Source organism: Schistocerca americana, chromosome 2, assembly GCF_021461395.2.
Source record: "Schistocerca americana isolate TAMUIC-IGC-003095 chromosome 2, iqSchAmer2.1, whole genome shotgun sequence".
NCBI classification, from domain to species: domain Eukaryota; kingdom Metazoa; phylum Arthropoda; class Insecta; order Orthoptera; family Acrididae; genus Schistocerca; species Schistocerca americana.
The window spans coordinates 649,409,741-649,427,028 of record NC_060120.1 but is presented as its reverse complement, the minus strand read 5'-3'; the positions used below and the strand labels follow the sequence as shown (position 1 = coordinate 649,427,028).

General features: G+C 43.1%; 1 protein-coding gene across 1 annotated transcript in view; it reads right to left on the bottom strand.

Annotated features, from left to right (window-relative positions):
* Nucleotides 1–9,403: 9,403 nt before the first annotated feature.
* Nucleotides 9,404–17,288, bottom strand: part of LOC124594278 — a 53,205-nt gene continuing 45,320 nt past the window's right edge. Inside the window, exons 2-3 of the mRNA XM_047132644.1 lie at nucleotides 14,847–15,008; nucleotides 9,404–9,742 (exon numbers count right to left, since the gene is read on the bottom strand). Coding sequence (XP_046988600.1) covers nucleotides 9,404–9,742; nucleotides 14,847–15,008 — 501 coding nt within the window. The remainder of the gene's footprint in view (nucleotides 9,743–14,846; nucleotides 15,009–17,288) is intronic.

Genomic DNA, 17,288 nt, shown 5'->3' with positions numbered 1-17,288 from the left:
CCTGTGATGCGTCCATTTCGGTATTTTTCAATCCATTCGTAGACACTCCATTGTGGCAAAACACTGTTCCCGTGCTGTACCGAAAGTCTTCGATGAATTTCGGCCCCTGATACACCTTCCAACCTCAAAAAACGGATTACTGCTCTTCTTTGGTGCAGATAGACAGCGGAGCAAAAATAAAAAAAATAACTAAATTGGTGATAATAATTGACTTAGCCTTGTATACTGGTACTCGACCTCGAAAATAACTTCCATTATTGAGACTCATTAATTGTGATAACATTGGAGCACGATGACAGAAAAAGAATTGCAATAGCTAAACGTTTTAATGTAGACATGTCAATCACATGTAAATGAATCAACAAGCAAGGAACGGAAGAAACAGAGTTTCATTTGTAGAGTGTCATTTTTTGAGTCGCCGGCCTTGCGACTGGTCTGATGCGGCCAGCCATGAATTCCTCTCCTGTGCCAACTTTTTCATTTCAGAACAGCAATTGTAACCTACGTCCTCAGTTATTTTCTGGATGTATTCCAACCTCCGTCTTCCTCCACAGTTTTTACTCCGAGCAGCCCCGTAGAAGTTATTCCCTGATGTTTTAACGGATGTCCTATCATCCTGTCTCTTCTTCTTGCCAATATTTTCCATATAGACATTTCCTCAACGATTCTGCAGAGTCCCTCAGATGTTTCTTTTCTCTGTTTCCACACTCCATGTTTCACTACCATATAATATTGTGCACCATACGTACATTCTCAGAAATTTCTTCCTCAAATTAAGTCCTGTGTTTGGACTAGTAGACTTTAGTTGGCCAGGAATGCCCTCCTTGCCAGCGCTAGTCTGCTGTTTATGTTCTCCTGGCTCCGTCCGTCATCGGTTATTTTGATGCCTGGATAGCAGAATTCCTCAATTTTGCTGTTAAGTTTGTCGCTGTTCTCATTTCTGCTACTTCTCATTACTTTCGCCTCTCTGCAGTTTACTCTCAATTCAAATTCTGTACTCATTAGATTGTTCATTTCATTCAATAAACCCTGTAATTCTTCTTCACTTTCACTAAGGATAGCAATGTCATCAGCGAATCTTAGAATTGGTATTTTTTCACCGTGAATTTTATTTCCGCTCTTGAACTTCTCTTTTATCTCCCGTTGCTTCTTCGATGTATAGATTGAACAGTAGGAACGAAAGACCGCGTCCTTATCTTACACCGTTCTTGATCCGAGCACTTCGTTCTTCTAAAAGGAAAACTACTACAACACATGGCAATTTGAAATGAAAACTTATGTACAACACGAACAATTACGGCAGTGCGCAATGGGCGAGATCAAAGACGAAGTTAAGACATGTAACGCAAGGGCTAAAATAATCTTATCGGTTGACTCTGTTGTTTATATGCACCTACAGAACATCTCAACTGTGAAAGAAGGTTGGGATAAATTAAAACAAATTTGTGAAGACTCAGGACTTTATCGAAGAACAAGTTTGTGGAGAACACTTTACTACAGAACTGAAGAAATGTTCCTTTGTGAAAGAATATAAATCGAGAACAATTACAACGTCAACCAAATTAAATGGTCTTAACTTTGAAGTGCAAGACGAAATGGTAGGATGTTTTCCACTCGTTGGGCTGCCTAATGAGTACAAATCAGTGATAGTGGGTTTAGAGAATTCCAGTACGTCGATAACGTGTGATCCCATTAAAAACAAATTACTACAGGAAGTGAAGAATGACAAGTGCGGCAATTCAAGTTTTAATGACGCAGCTCTTCAAGAAAACAAAAAGCACAACCGCAACCCTCATTACAGTCCGAGGTGTTGCAATTGCAACAAATATGGGCACACAGCGAAGAACTGTTGCAGTGAAAACAAGGCTAGCGGAAAATCTGCCGTGAAAGCTGCTACTTATGAGACATTCTTAACGACGTCAGCGTCAGCTAAAGCCATATGAAAAGACTGGTACGTGGATTTTGGTGCTTCAGCACATGTGTGAAAACACCCATGTGAATTTGAATTTCACAGCGGCAGCGCCCAATTCACAAGTGGTCGTGGCTAACGACGAAAATTTGCCCGTTAAAGGGACAGACTGCACGCATATTACAGCAAGCAGGCAGAGAGACGACAAACATAGGGGGCGACAGATGTGCTGTATGTTCCTCAGCTGGGTGCAAATTTTCTTTCTGTCAACAAAATAGCGAAGCAGGGCCGCTAGATCATTTTTGATGATAGAACCTGTCGAATTCGTGTTACATAGCAGAAATTGAGATCACAACCTCGTTAATCAACGGAATGTATGAACTAGATCAACTAAGTGATCACAATGTTGAAGCAAAGTGCGCTTCCTTTTCTGATGATGCAGATCAATGGGACAGAAGATTAGGACTCAGACGCGATGGAAGAATTAGGAAAAGGTTTGGTTAATGGCATCACATGAAAAGGAGCCGTGCATTACGTTCGTAGACGGTTGGCAAACTAGAGTGTCCATCCCACATTCTACTTCTAGAGTTAAAAGTATTTTGGAGTTGGTACATTCAGATTTGTTTGGGCCAATGCAAACCACGTCAATTGGGGGAGCTAAATATTTTCTAACTCTGATCGATGATTTTTCGAGAAAGATTTTTTGGACACTATCAGTAATAAATACCACGTATCTGATATTACACACAATTTTAAGAAATTTCTACAAAATCAGAGAGGTGAAAGACTACGTATATTACGAACTGATAATGGAAAGGAATATGTAAACGAAAGACTGACGAAATTCTTAAGGGATGAGGGGGTTAGACATCAAACAACAGTTCCGCAAAATTCAGAACAAATTTGTGTAGCAGAAAGAATCAATAGAACGATCGTGGAGAAGGCAAGATGTGTGTTATCTTACGCGAAATTACCTACGAAATTTTGGGTAGAAGCAATCTCCACCGCTGTTTATCTTATTTATAGATCATCAACAAAAGCTTCGAACAATACAACGCCAGAGGAAGCTTTCTCAGGGAAGAAACCTGACCTCCGACATCTGAGATTATTCGGGGATAAGGCTTATGTCCACATACCAAAAACCAGCAGGCACAAATGGGAAAAGAAATATGTTCAGTGCATACTTACCGGATAAAGCGAAGACAGTAAGGCATACCGGTTTTTCAGTCCTGTTCATCAAAGAATCGTAAAAGCAAGAGACGTAGTTTTTAAAAAAACAAACATATTAGAAGGGTAATGACGAGCCGGAAATATCTGATCCTGATCATTTGAGGAACTCAACAAGATATTTATTCCATTCACAAATGAGGAGGACAGCATTGAGGCGGAAGACTATTCAAGGGACGCCACAGGAGATAACAGAGCTTCAGAAGACTCAGACTCAGTCGAAATAAACGAAGATTCTGAACAACCTCAACAGATACTCAGAAGATCTTCCCGAATAGACCGAAGAAGATGGATGAATACGTGTCGTAGCATACTAAAGATGCATAAGAATCGAAACCATCAACTTTGTAAGAAGCACTGCAGCCTAGGGACCCGCAGAAATGGATTGAAGCAATTCAGGAGGAATTAAAGTCACAAGCAGAAAATCAAACTTGGGAATCGGCAACCCTGCCTCCAGGGAAAAAAGCTATCGATGTCAAGTGGGTCTTTAAGGTAAAGAGATACTTACAAATAATCCTTCGCAAAGCTAGTCTGGTAGTTAAGGGTTGTGCACAAATCAGAGGTTTGGACTATGAAGGATTATACGTGCCAGTGATGACACAGTTCTCTAAGATATGTATTTATTCTAGCTGCGAAATATGACTTGGACATTGCTCATTCTGATACAGTGACAGATTTTTTGCAAGTTGACTTAAAAGAAGAGATTTATGTTAAAATTCCCACACTTAACTACGCGACAAAGACAGGCATCAAAAGTCCTCGAGAAATCAGTCTACGGACTTAAACAGGGAAGTCGCTGTTGGAACATTAAACTGGACAAAGCTCTACTAAGCCTGAGTTTCAGCAGATCTACAGCTGACACTTGTATTTACGACAAAAATTAAGGAAGCGATATAATCATTGTAGCATTTTATGTAGAGGGCAGGCTAATTTTTTACAACAATCTGCAAGAAAAATTTGCATTAAAAGAGAAATTAAAGGAACACTTTAAACTAAAAGATCTCGGAGATGTATGTAATTGTCTACGAATCCGAGTAACCAGAGATCGCAAGCATGAAATTAAAATCGGATTTTACAGAAATATGATATGGAAGATTGTCATCCGTTATCCACACCGCTGAATGACAGTGAAGTATTAGCTCGTGAAATGAGCCCAAAGACAGGAACAGAAAAAACTGCCATGAAGAATGTCCCTTGCAGTGCAGCTGTAGGTGGGCTAACGCATTCTCAACTAGGTACTAGAACAGACCTAGTATATGTGCAACTGGAGTGGTGAGTCGGTTTTATACTAAGCCAGGAGTACACCACTGGCAAACAGTAAACAGAATCCTACAATATCTAGAAGGAACTAAAGATGGCATCACAAGATACAAAATATGCTGACTGGGGACACTGCAGATAGAAAATCGACCACCACTTTCTTGTTTGTGTCACGATGTGCAGCAGTTTAATGGAACAGCGAAAAACAGCCAACAGTAGCTCTCTCGACGAAGGAAGCAGAGTACGTGGCATTAGCTTCTGCATGTCAAGAAGCACTTTGGCTACAAAGAGAAATATCCCCTTTCCCAAAAGAAGGTCCGATTAAATTGTTTTGCGACAGCAAAGGTGCATGCAGTTGATCTGTCAAAGCCAAGTGAATACAAAGGCCGCACTAAACACATTGACACCAGACATCATTTCATGAGAAAAAAAACTGATTCTGGAGAAATCACAGTGGACCAGATTTCAACGAGAGAAGAAATGCTCGCAGACACTACGACGAAGCCATTGCCAAGAACCAGACATCAACTAATCTAAGGATTTAGACTACAAAGCTGAGGTACTAAGAGGCATGGCTTCTAATGTGGGTGTTGGAAATTTCATTTAGAATCAGTGCGTCTGCTAGAACATTCACCTTTGGCGGCGTCGCTATGGACGCTTTTTTGTATGTGCTGTTTTGCGTTTTTTCGGTTTGAGTCTAATCGTGTTGCTTTCGTTCTGTGAACTAATAAAAGTTCATATTTAGTTTCAGACCGAACGGCATTTTCATTTAAAGCTCAAATTACAACATTCAAGATGATTCCATTGGAAGAAAGCGGCCACTCAGCAACAGGGATATTCGAGGCCGTGACTAAAGTCAAGCTTCAGTTTTGACATAACAGACAGCTGTATGTATTAGCACAGTACATTTGATTTTGTATACTCCTAAATTACTATATCATTGGTTCTTGTTTCCTCAGCTGGGTTTATGCCGTAATCTGTGTGCAGTCTGCTCTTCATTCCGACATGCTGTGCGGGTAAACTAGAAAAAAATTGTCAGTTCTTTATGACACTCGTTCTTTGTATGCTAAAGAGACATTTCTTTCCACCTTTTTCTACGGGTACCTTCCTAATTACTATCTTAGTTATTTAGTTTTTGAAACATACGCGTGACATCTCGTGCCCTCAATCCATTTGCTGTTCCAGCTTGTTTAATAACTCCAAATTCTCTTCACAATTTGTGTTCCTGAGTGACAGTCGTAGCGCTCTGTTGCACAACGCATAAAATTATGCTTTCTTATGAGGGACTGGGTGGCACGAGGTCTCATCTATGATATTGTCAGATTGTGAGCAAGTGTCTTTTCTGAAGATGCTGTAGGTATGCTTTCCCCCTCCTGTTTTTGTTGTCAAATCTAAAAAGCTTCTATTTCATTTTTCCTCCCTTTAAAACACAAAACACGTAGTCGTCAACATACCACTTGTAATAAGACATCTTCCCCGAATTTTCTTTATTCGCTGTCTTCTTTCTTCTCAATACATTTTGTTGTTGTAATTTCACAGCTATAAACAACCTTCCTTCGTATTTCGCCTTTTTCTGAGTTTTGTTCTTTTCTAATAAGTTCTAAAAAGCAAAGCCTCAAAGCCTTCGCGTTCTGATAAACTTTCTTGTTCTATTATTGACGCTTTCAGGGTTACCCTCACGCAGCTGAAGATTTTTCTGCAGCCATTGGCTTTTGCTGCGGGTAATTCTGTAAGTGGCAGCACTGTGAGAGTCACCAGCAGTCACTTCCCTTCACCACTATGGCAGATGGTCGACTGAAGATTGGAAAAAAATGTTTGACTTTCAAAATGATAGGGAGCAGCAGTCAGTCGTCGTTTCCGTTCTAGCTTTATTCAAGCAGATCCAGATTTCGGCTAGTAACCAGAAATTATCAGTGCTAAAAATACAAGAAGTACGTAGACGGAGCATAGCGTAAAAAAAATTACAATTCATACTACATATGTAATTTAATAAGTTATGTACTCTTTGCATTTTTAACACTGATAATGGCTAGTACAAAAAATGGCTCTGAGCACTATGGGACTTAACTTCTGAGGTCATCAGTCCCCTAGAACTTAGAACTACTTAACCTAACTAACCTAAGGACATCCATGCCCGAGGCAGGATTCGAACCTGCGACCGTAGCGGTTGCGCGGTTCCAGACTGTAGCGCATAGAACCGCTCGGCCACCCCGGCCGGCATAATGGCTAGTTACTAGCAGAAATTTAGATCTGATATAATGTGGCTAGACCGGAAACGACGACTGATTATTGCTCGCTATCATTTTGAAAATCATAACACAGTCGTTGAGCACATTTCACTTTCCTGATGGAAAGTTATTTGATGTTGTTGGAGAAATCTTTGATCTTATTAGTCATGGCTTTTACACCACTCAAAGCATGGTGCTCCCTGTATACACTAACAGCAGCATATTGTGTGGTATCTTAACACGCTGTGGAAGCCGACCTTTGGTGTCTCTAGAATGAAGTACGGTGGGTTTTCAGTGTGATAGTCCCATATAGACTCTCTAGTGCAGCTTTCAACGCCTTTCACGATGGCAGTACATCAAGCAGTCTAATGCAGAAACTGTGTAACGATATTAACTTTCATTCATAATATTGAGTTGAGATAGCAAAGATATAAAGTAAATATTAGTGCAGAGTTTATAGAATGGTACAGCAGTACGCTTCCCACCACGTTAGATACTGACGTCGCCCTAGCCATACCACTAAACCGAAAACAAAGTATATTTACAACGCTGATTACAGAAAAGCGAAAGGAGGACTTACACTGTATTTGTTAGCTGGTCGTAATTCAGCGATCAAGTACTGTAACGTAGGCTGGGTGGTGGTTATGTAAACTGAAGTGTCTTCCAGAGTTCAGAGATGATCTAGTCTACTTTTATTTCAGAGTTCCACTGTGGCCTTCAGATCAGAGGCACTGTGTACATGGTCTTTTAAGATACGGGTTGTGTTAGTGAACGAAAAGTGAGTAGAGGGGAAAACAATTGAACACAATCAAAGCTGCAGAAAACAAGTTTCAGGCTATGGCTGCCATAAAGTAACAAAACATATCTTTTTTGAGTGGATTAATATATGTATCCTGTTTTCATTAATCAAATAAAAAGGACTACAACCTTGCTACAGTGTTCATGAATTCAGTTAATCCATGTTCCTACCAAATTCATTGAAAGTAGTGCGTCAAACATTAATAATGACATTTTTATTTTTGTAAATGACATTGATAACAGGTACAAATAAGTTAATTATTTACAACAATCAGTCAGCAAAGTGCAGGAACACATTAAGTACTCACTGATCAAAATCACAGAAAAGGGATTTCATCACAGGACGGTTTCGACAATTCCTTAACCTGAGCGATCACATGCCTTATACAGTGTTGCCGAACACAAGCGTATTTGCGTTTCGCAAATACTAAAAGCTGCTTACACAGTCTACACGTCATCAAATACATAGAAATCACTCAACTGCACCGCAGTCATCTTCACATCCTCCGCAAGGCGGGAACAACTTCACCGACACACTCTTCTGCAATAAAATGCTACGCCTGCCGAAAACGGCTTTTGGTATCTTCATGTTCCTGCTCAGCTTTGGAGAGGATTTTTTTCTGAATTTAAGTTAAGCTAAATACTGTGTTACGCAATGTAATTTGTATCATTTTCAGAATGACTGTCTGATGCAGAAAGATGCTGCATCTATTGGGCTGGTATTCTTTGTGATACTGATCCTTTCTGTGATTTCCAGTTCACAAGCACGTGTCATTGCGTTGTGTATCCAGTTAAAGACGGCCTTCGAGGCGTCGTATACAGCTCAGTTTCTTTTTATCGTCCTGTATAGGTAACTTATGTTCCACTTAGTCTTGAACACATTCACCACCAGCCAGTTTTGCTTCTCGATCACGTCTTACCACTTCGGAAGTCCATTGTGTTTGCCATTGATCGTGATTTCGAGTGTTATGCACGTCACATCGGAAGGCGGCCCAGTTTTGAATTGTCCTGGTATCCTATCCCCACGTCCCCCCCACCCCCTCCTCCAAATCCCCTACTAACACCCGACAGCCAGTGATATTTAGCCTACCTCCATATGCGTCCAGAATGAGATTTTCACTCTGCAGCGGAGTGTGCGCTGATATGAAACTTGCTGGCAGATTAAAACTGTGTGCCGGACCGAGACTCGAACTCGGGACCTTTGCCTTTCGCGGGCAAGTGCTCTACCAACTGAGCTACCCAAGCACGACTCACGCCCCGTCCTCACAGCTTTACTTCCGCCAGTACCTCGTCTCCTACTTTCCAAACTTTACAGAAGCTCTCCTGCGAACCTTGCAGAACTAGCACTCCTGAAAGAAAAAGGGGCGCTTGCCCGCGAAAGGCAAAGGTCCCGAGTTCGAGTCTCGGTCCGGCACACAGTTTTAATCTGGCAGGAAGTTTTACCTACATATGGCTTGCCATGAATAACGGCGGCGATAATGCATTCCATACTGTACTAGTGATACAGTTTTATCTCTGGTGTCCCCAACAACAGTTCCTTAGGCTTGGTTGGCAACATGGAAGGCTTTTGTCCTCCCTTTGGCTCGTGAGCTAATGACACCCTCTCCACGCTTCTGCGCTCCCTGCGCCTTCCGACGTGATGTGGGCTATGAAGTCATTGTGAATGTGTTCCTATGTAAACATCCGCAATAGCAGTGTTCTCTCTGTTGTGACTGACTCAGCGATGAGAATTGAGGGCACTAACGCATCTCAAATTTAAGCGTTTTCGACACAGATTGTGAGGAAATATCAGTGGACGCAAAATCAGTGCTTTCGTAACACAGAGAGGTACATGTCACGTAACTCTGTACACATCAGTCTCTCGTTTGGCAGTAGAACGCTGCGCAGCGTAAGCTCCGGAGATCCAGCAGCAGCTGTAGCGTTGCGCGCGGCGTATATGTTGAGGAGAAGAAGCAGCGGAGGCTGTGACGTCGGCCTGCGGTCATCGCGTCGCGGGTGGGCAGCCGGGGCGGCTGGCGACGGCGACGGCGACCGCGTAGGGGGGCGGCGGGGCGTCGTCCACGGCTTCGGCGTCGTCGGCGGAGGCAGCGGAGCGCACCGAGCAGTACGGCGGGCCGGCGGCGGCCGGGTCGCGGTCGAGCGCGCGCGCGCCGCCGTAGGAGGCGGCCACGTCGGCCATCAGCAGCAGCGCCGCCAGCAGCGCCAGCACGGCCGCCGCCAGCTCGCGGTCCTCCCAGCGGCCGCCGCGCCACGCGCCGTCCACGCCCAGCGCGCCCGACACCGAGAACAGCGCCACGCCGGCCATCACGTGCAGCCGCTCCTGCGCGTTACCAACACAACAGCTCAAAAAAAGAAACACGCCCAAATGATTTGACCAATTATAAGAAACAAAACAGGTTACACAGACATTTGACGCGCCTCTGAATGAGACCCGAAATCGTGTACAGTAGCTGAGATGCTCACGCATAAGTGGCGTAAGAAGATCACTGAGTAAATTTCATCAGACAGACATCCTCTAGCACCCTTTAAAATTCTGAGATTCTATATTGCTTCACAATTGCTAAGGAATAACCACAGGCAATGATGGGAAACATAAAACACAGTACTTACGTAACAGAAGTGGAGTCATATACACTACTGGCCATTAAAATTGCTACATCACGAAGATCAGTGCTACAGACGCGAAATTTAACCAACAGGAAGAAGATGCTGTGATATGCAAATGATTAGCTTTTCAGAGCATTCACACAAGGTTGCCGCCTGTGGCGACACCTACAACGTGCTCACATGAGGAAAGTTTCCAACCGATTCCTCATACACAAACAGCAATTGACCGGCGTTGCCTGGTGAAACGTTGTTGCGGTGCCTCGTGTAAGGGGGAGAAATGCGTACCATCACGTTTCCGACTTTGATAAAGGTCGGATTATAGCATATCGCGATTGCGGTTTATCGTATCGCGACATTGCTGCTCGCGTTGGTCGATATCCAATGACTGTTAGCAGAATACGGAATCGGTGGGTTCAGGAGGGTAATACGGAACGCCGTGCTGGATCCCAACGGCCTCGTATCACTAGCAGTCGAGATGACAGGCATCTTATCCGTATGGCTGTAACGCATCGTGCAGCCACGTCTCGATCCCTGAGTCAACAGATGGGGACGTTTGCAAGACAACAACCATCTGCATGAACAGTTCGACGACGTTTGCAGCAGCATGGACTATCAGCTCGGAGACCATGGCTGCGGTTACCCTTGACGCTGCATCACAGACAGGAGCGCCTGCGATGGTGTACTCAACGACGAACCTGGGTGCACGAATGGCAAAACGTCATTTTTTCGGGTGAATCCACGTTCCGTTTACAGCATCGTGATGGTCGCATCCGTGTTTGGCGTATCACCCGGCATGATGGTATGGGGTGCCATCGGTTACACGTCTCGGTCACCTCTTGTTCCCATTGACTGCACTTTGAACAGTGGACGTTACATTTCAGATGTGTTACGACCCGTGGCTCTACCCTTCATTCGATCCCTGCAAAACCCTACATTTCAGCAGGATAATGCACGACCGCATGTTGCAGGTCTTGTATGGACCTTTCTGCATACAGAAAATGTTCGACTGTTGCCCTGGCCAGCACATTCTCCACATCTATCACCAAGTGAAAACGTCTGGTCAATGCAACTGGCTCGTCACAATACTCCAGTCACTACTCTTTATGAACTATGGTATCGTGTTGAAGCTGCATGGGCAGCTGTACCTGTACACGCCATCCAAGCTCTGTTTGACTCAATCCCAGGCATATCAAGGCCGTTATTACGGCCAGAGGTGGTAGTTCTGGGTACTGATTTCTCAGGATCTATGCACCCGAACTGCGTGAAAATGTAATCACATGTCAGATTTGTCCAATGAATACCTGTTTATCATCTGCATTTCTTCTTGGTGTAGCAATTTTAATGGCCAGTAGTGTATTTGTAACGAAAAATGGTGCGTTCTGTGGTGGACTGAGATACCACACAAGAAGAGTTTGCGACAGTTGGTACCAGAAGTACCGTGGACGTCCATTTGCAGCAGTAGCAGCAGCAGGAGGAACATCGACGCGCGCAAACTAATCACGCTGCCCTCTGGAGCGGCAGCGCCATCAGGAAGAAAGACTAACGCTTGAGTAACCGTGCACGAGCAAAAGTTTTGAGTTGCCAGTTGCAATTCAGTCTGAGTCTTGTTAGTGAGTGGCTGCAGAACGTTCTTCGAGTGAGACAGAAGCAATCGCCGGTAGATAGACAGTGATTAGACTTAAGTAGAAACAGAACAGTGAGTAGAACGATCGTGTATGGACAGAGACCGCCTGCCTAGGTGTTTAACTGAGTATTGTTAGTTTGGAACTGTTCTTCCAATTGTACATGAAGACAGAAGATTATTTTTCTTTCGACTTTAGTTCAGAGGATGTCATTTAGTTTGTGTTCATGGAACTGCAGTCAACGCAGGACAGATAGACTAAACCTGCATTCCGCAGTTACTGTAACGAGCGTTGGCAAAGATGAGTAATATTTTACCATCCACTATTCTCTGTTACTTTCATTGTGTTTGTGTGCCCTAGAAGCCACGCATCCGTCCTACCAGAACAGCTGTATTAATCTTTTTCAGCAGCAGCAGCGATATTTTTATCGAAGTGGACGCCCACAGTCCACAACACATTCGTGTTCGACTGAGGTCAAACTTCCCCTCTTGGGTACTCACACACATGTTGCTCCTCTATTCATGCTGGTGGGTACCAAACTTTTGAGGAGTCCTTTGGGGATATTGTACCCGTCCCTGAACAGTGCAAGAACTGAAGACATCGCAGATGTCGTAAAGCAGAAGTTAACTCTGTGAGGTGGTGTACAGTGTGTAACAAAACCTATTGCCACACTTGGGCCCGGGAACGTTTTATTTCCATTTCAGGACTCGTTTTCTACGACTCATCATAGTACGTTAATCTTGGGAAATACACAGGGACATAATGTTTAGTGCCAGCAACCGATATGAAACTATTTTTAAAGAGCCCATTGTTAGCACAGACAGAGGTTAGATGTATCGCTGAGTATTTTGCTTGTTTTTGCAGTTTTACCAATGTAGGCATGTATCGAGGCTTGAGAGACTAAATTTTCAAACTATAGAGGTGTTGTCGGTGAATTCTGTTCCAATAGCTTTCCCATGGTTAAAGTGCTGTGAAGAGTGCTTTCCAGCGTGAACATTGTTTCCGAACGCATACCTATGTAACATATTTTCGTCTTTTGTGGGTGCCAAATTTTATGTACGTTTGGGGATGCCTTATTGTTACACCTAGTATGCTTAGTCATTCATCATGCGTCCCGAGTACACAGCCAGTTGCATTTGCTTTCATCCAAAATGTGACGTGCCACGCTGCAGCTCTACTGGACAGACACATAGTCAAGGCACAAAAGATTTGTGGCTCCTTGTAAGCGTTTCACGATATAAGGACCTCAATTCCAACAACTAAAACCGAATAAAAATTATTTCAAAGAACGGTGACGTTGTGTTCTATCACCCTTCTAGGTCCTTTATTTATAATATTTTCCACTTGTGTACAGCAGTGACCATCAGATCCACAATAGCCATCCGTGAGGTATTACACGGAAAAGTCGAAACATTTTTTTGCAACAAAGCACACACAGTCCCTCCAAAAAGTTCAGATAGTAATTTTATTCCTGGCATATGAACGACATCTGAACTACGTTGGCAACTTGAACTAACTACTGCAAACAATAGATGTGCATACGATGAGTCAGTTGTGGGCAGGCAGTGTTATGTAATGGACGTGTAGCCATAGTGCGTCAACGGTGTTGTGACACGAGTCATAATGGAGCAATATATTTACATCACATATTCAGGACATTCTCCAGTGTTTTGAAGAAGAGAAAAGTGAATGCAAAGTATATACCGTACAATATGACCCAGGACAAAAAACGACTCGTGCTAATTGATTAAAATGCAAAACGCAGACAATTCTGTTCTGGAAAAAATCATCACGAGCGACGAGACTCGGAGTTATCAATATGAAGCTACCGCAAATCGACGAAGTGCAGAAAACCATATGAGGGGTCAACGAATTGGCGACATAACCGCTGTTTAAGCCAATTTGACTCGCTAGTTGAACAACATCCCAAAAAATGTTTTTCTGACAGTTTCTCATGGCTTTATGAACGTTCTTTGCACTGTATTCAATTGGGGGAGATACTTAGCACTCCTGAATTATTAAAATCGCCAGCTTTACGTTTCTCTGTTTTGTGTTAATCCAGTCTCCATACTTCTTGGACTTACGTGATACGTTAAGATGTGCAGTGCTTACAGAATAATAGTTCCCAACACAGAAGCTTCTGAGTAGTACGTTCTCCTGTATGGAGTTTCACTGAAGTTATTTAAACACAGCGGGATGGAACGTATTTATACTTCATAAGGGCGACGGGTGGATCTGGTACATAATTTTCTGTCCATCTGCATTGCGGCAGTCGAATATTACGCAGATATTTGCTACGAGCTGCCACATTCCGCCATGTTTTAATCACTTCAATGAAACTCACTACATATATTGGTACATCGATTATGAATAAAGGACAACTTAAAACACAGCTCTTCTGTTTTTGGAAAAATGAGTGTGTGTACTGCTTGTGTTAACATAGTTTCAAGCAAATATTTAGCTTCTTGCCAAATAATACCCTCTGCTGCTCCTAATCAGTATAAACAATTTAGGAGACAATCTGAGCAGCTACTGAGATTGTTTGCTGCTGTCGCTTACCACCTGTTAAAATTCTCGGAAAATCAAAACCAATTAAAAAATGATTTAGACCTTTTATCTGTAGGGCGCCAAAAGTGACAGTTAACCCTAAACAATGAAAATGTTGCCATTCGAGAGTGGAACGGTTGGGAAATAGTCGGATGGTGGTCATGAAGCCTTTGCCAAGCACTGAAGAGTGAATTACAGAATAGTCATGTACTGCTAATTCAGTAACTTATTCTCCTGTGGAGTCTAGATTCGATAACGTTCAAACGTCGATTTGCAGAACGCCAGAGTTCCACTGGCAGATGACCTTGATGAGTGGTAGAACACACACACACACACACACACACACACACACACACCTCCATATTTTCAAACTATTTTATTCGGTTGTAGCCTTTCTAGCCGTGGTGCTTGCCTTGTTAGTCATACTGTGCCCGTTGCGGAGGAAGGTAACGACGAAGGCAAGCTAGCTTAAAAATAACGTGGTGCTCATTACTGCAGAACTGTGTGGGAGCTGGAGGCTCTACAGCACCGTGGAAATGTTGAGACTTGAGGTGTGCGTAGGAATTGTCTCGAGTCGGCAGTACGATAAGGAAGCGAAAGTGCAGGCGCGCGTTGTGCTGACTCGTGGCAGGCAGTCTGTGTACTCACAATCTTGGGCGGCATGAAGTCGCGGTTGAGGTAGGAGATAAGGCGCGTCACGGCCGTGAAGGAGTACCAGCTGAACGCCGTCATCTGCACGACGCTCGTGCGCATGCGCCAGCACTCGTCCAGCATCGGCAGCAGCACCACTGCGCACGCACACGATAGCACCTGCAACAGAAGTAAGCTTGTCTCACCAAGAAGATTGCGCGACTTTGCATTTTATGACCAGTGTAAATCTGGTATCTCGATTTCTGAGTCTGCTAGGAAGTGATAAGAAGTTAGAATATTTTCAACGAGAGAAAGGTTCTCCGTAGCTATCATTCATTGCTAAGGTGCGTGAGAAGCAGTAACGTATCGTAAATAGGACTTGCTATTCACAGATGTAGGTAGCTATTGTCTTCGAAAAATACTGCTGTTATCGAGGGCATGCAGCTTTACTGTATGAACTGTAGATTAAAGCTGAAGAAACTGCAAAAAGGTGGGGATTTAAGGAGATGGGACCTCGATAAACTGAAAGAACCAGAGGTTGTACAGAGTTTCAGGGCGAGCATAAGGGAACAATTGACAGGAATAGGGGAAAGAAATACAGTAGAAGAAGAATGGGTAGCTTTGAGGGATAAGACGAGGGCTAGTAGAAATCATTGAGTAACAGAAGAGATACTGAATTTAATTGATGAAAGAAGAAAATACAAAAATGCAGTGAATGAAGCAGGCAGAAAGGAATACAAACGACTCAAAAATGAGATTGACATGAAGTGCAAAATGGCTAAGCAGGGATGGCTAGAGGACAAATTTAAGGATATAGAGGCTTATCTCACTAGGGGTAAGATAGATACTGTCTACAGGAAAATTAAAGAGACCTTTGGAGAAAGGAGAACCACTTGCATGAATATCAAGAGCTTTGATAGAAACCCAGTTCTAAGCAAAGAAGGGAAAGCAGAAAGGTGGAAGGAGTATATAGAGGGTCTATACAGGGGCGATGTTCTTGAAGACAATATTATGGAAATGGAAGAGGATATAGATGAAGATGAAATGGGAGATACGATACTGCGTGTAGAGTTTGACAGAGCACTGAAAGACCTGAGTCGAAACAAGGCCCCGGGAGTAGACAACATTCCATTAGAACTACTGACAGCCTTGGGAGAACCAGTCCTGACAAAACTATACCATCTGGTGAGCAAGATGTATGAGACAGGCGAAATTCCCTCAGACTTCAAGAAGAATATAATAATTCCAATCCCCAAGAAAGCAGGTGTTGACAGAGGTGAAAATTACCGAACAACAGTTTAATAAGTCACAGGTGCAAAATACTAACGCGAATTCTTTACAGACGAATGGAAAAACTGGTAGAAGCCGACCTCGGGGAAGATCAGTTTGGATTCTGTACAAATGTTGGAACACGTGAGGCAATACTCACCCTACGACTTATCTTAGAAGAAAGATTAAGGAAAGGCAAACCTACGCTTCTAGCATTTGTAGACTTAGAGAAAGCTTTTGACAATGTTGACTGGATAGATCAGGAAATGAGACGCTTACACTAGTAAAGGAGTTTTGCTATTTGGGGAGCAAAATAACTGATGATGGTCGAAGTAGAGATGATATAAAATGTAGACTGGCAATGGTAAGGAAAGCGTTTCTGAAGAAGAGAAATTTGTTAACATCGAGTATTGATTTTAGTGTCAGGAAGTCGTTTCTGAAAGTATTTATATGGAGTGTAGCCATGTATGGAAGTGAAACATGGACGATAAATAGTTTAGACAAGAATAGAAGCTTTCGAAATGTGGTGTTACAGAAGTGTGCTGAAGATTAGATGGGTAGATCACATAACTAATGAGGTGGTATTGAATAGAATTGGGGAGAAGAGAAGTTTGTGGCACAACTTGACTAGAAGAAGGGATCGGTTGTAAGGACATGTTCTGAGGCATCAAGGGGTCACAAATTTAGTATTGGAGGGCAGCGTGGAGGGTAAAAATCGTACAGGGAGACCAAGAGATGAATACACTAAGCAGATTCAGAAGGATGTAGGCTGCAGTAGGTAGTGGGAGATGAAGAAGCTTGCACATGATAGAGTGGCATGGAGAGCTGCATCAAACCAGTCTCAGGACTGAAGACCAAATGGTTCAAATGGCTCTGAGCACTATGGGACTTAACTTCTAAGGTCATCAGTCCCCTAGAACTTAGAACTACTTAAACCTAAGGACATCACACACATCCATGCCCGAGACAGGATTCGAACCTGCGACCGTAGCGGCCACGCGGTTCCAGACTGTAGCGCCTTTAACCGCTTGGCCACACCGGCCGGCGACTGAAGACCACAACAACAACAGCAACAACAACATGTAGTATCTACGAGGGCATGTAGAAAAGTAATGCCTCCGAATTTTTTGTGTGAAAACTATTAAGGCTTTTTCAGATAAAACAAACGTTATTAACATTCTACACCTTTAT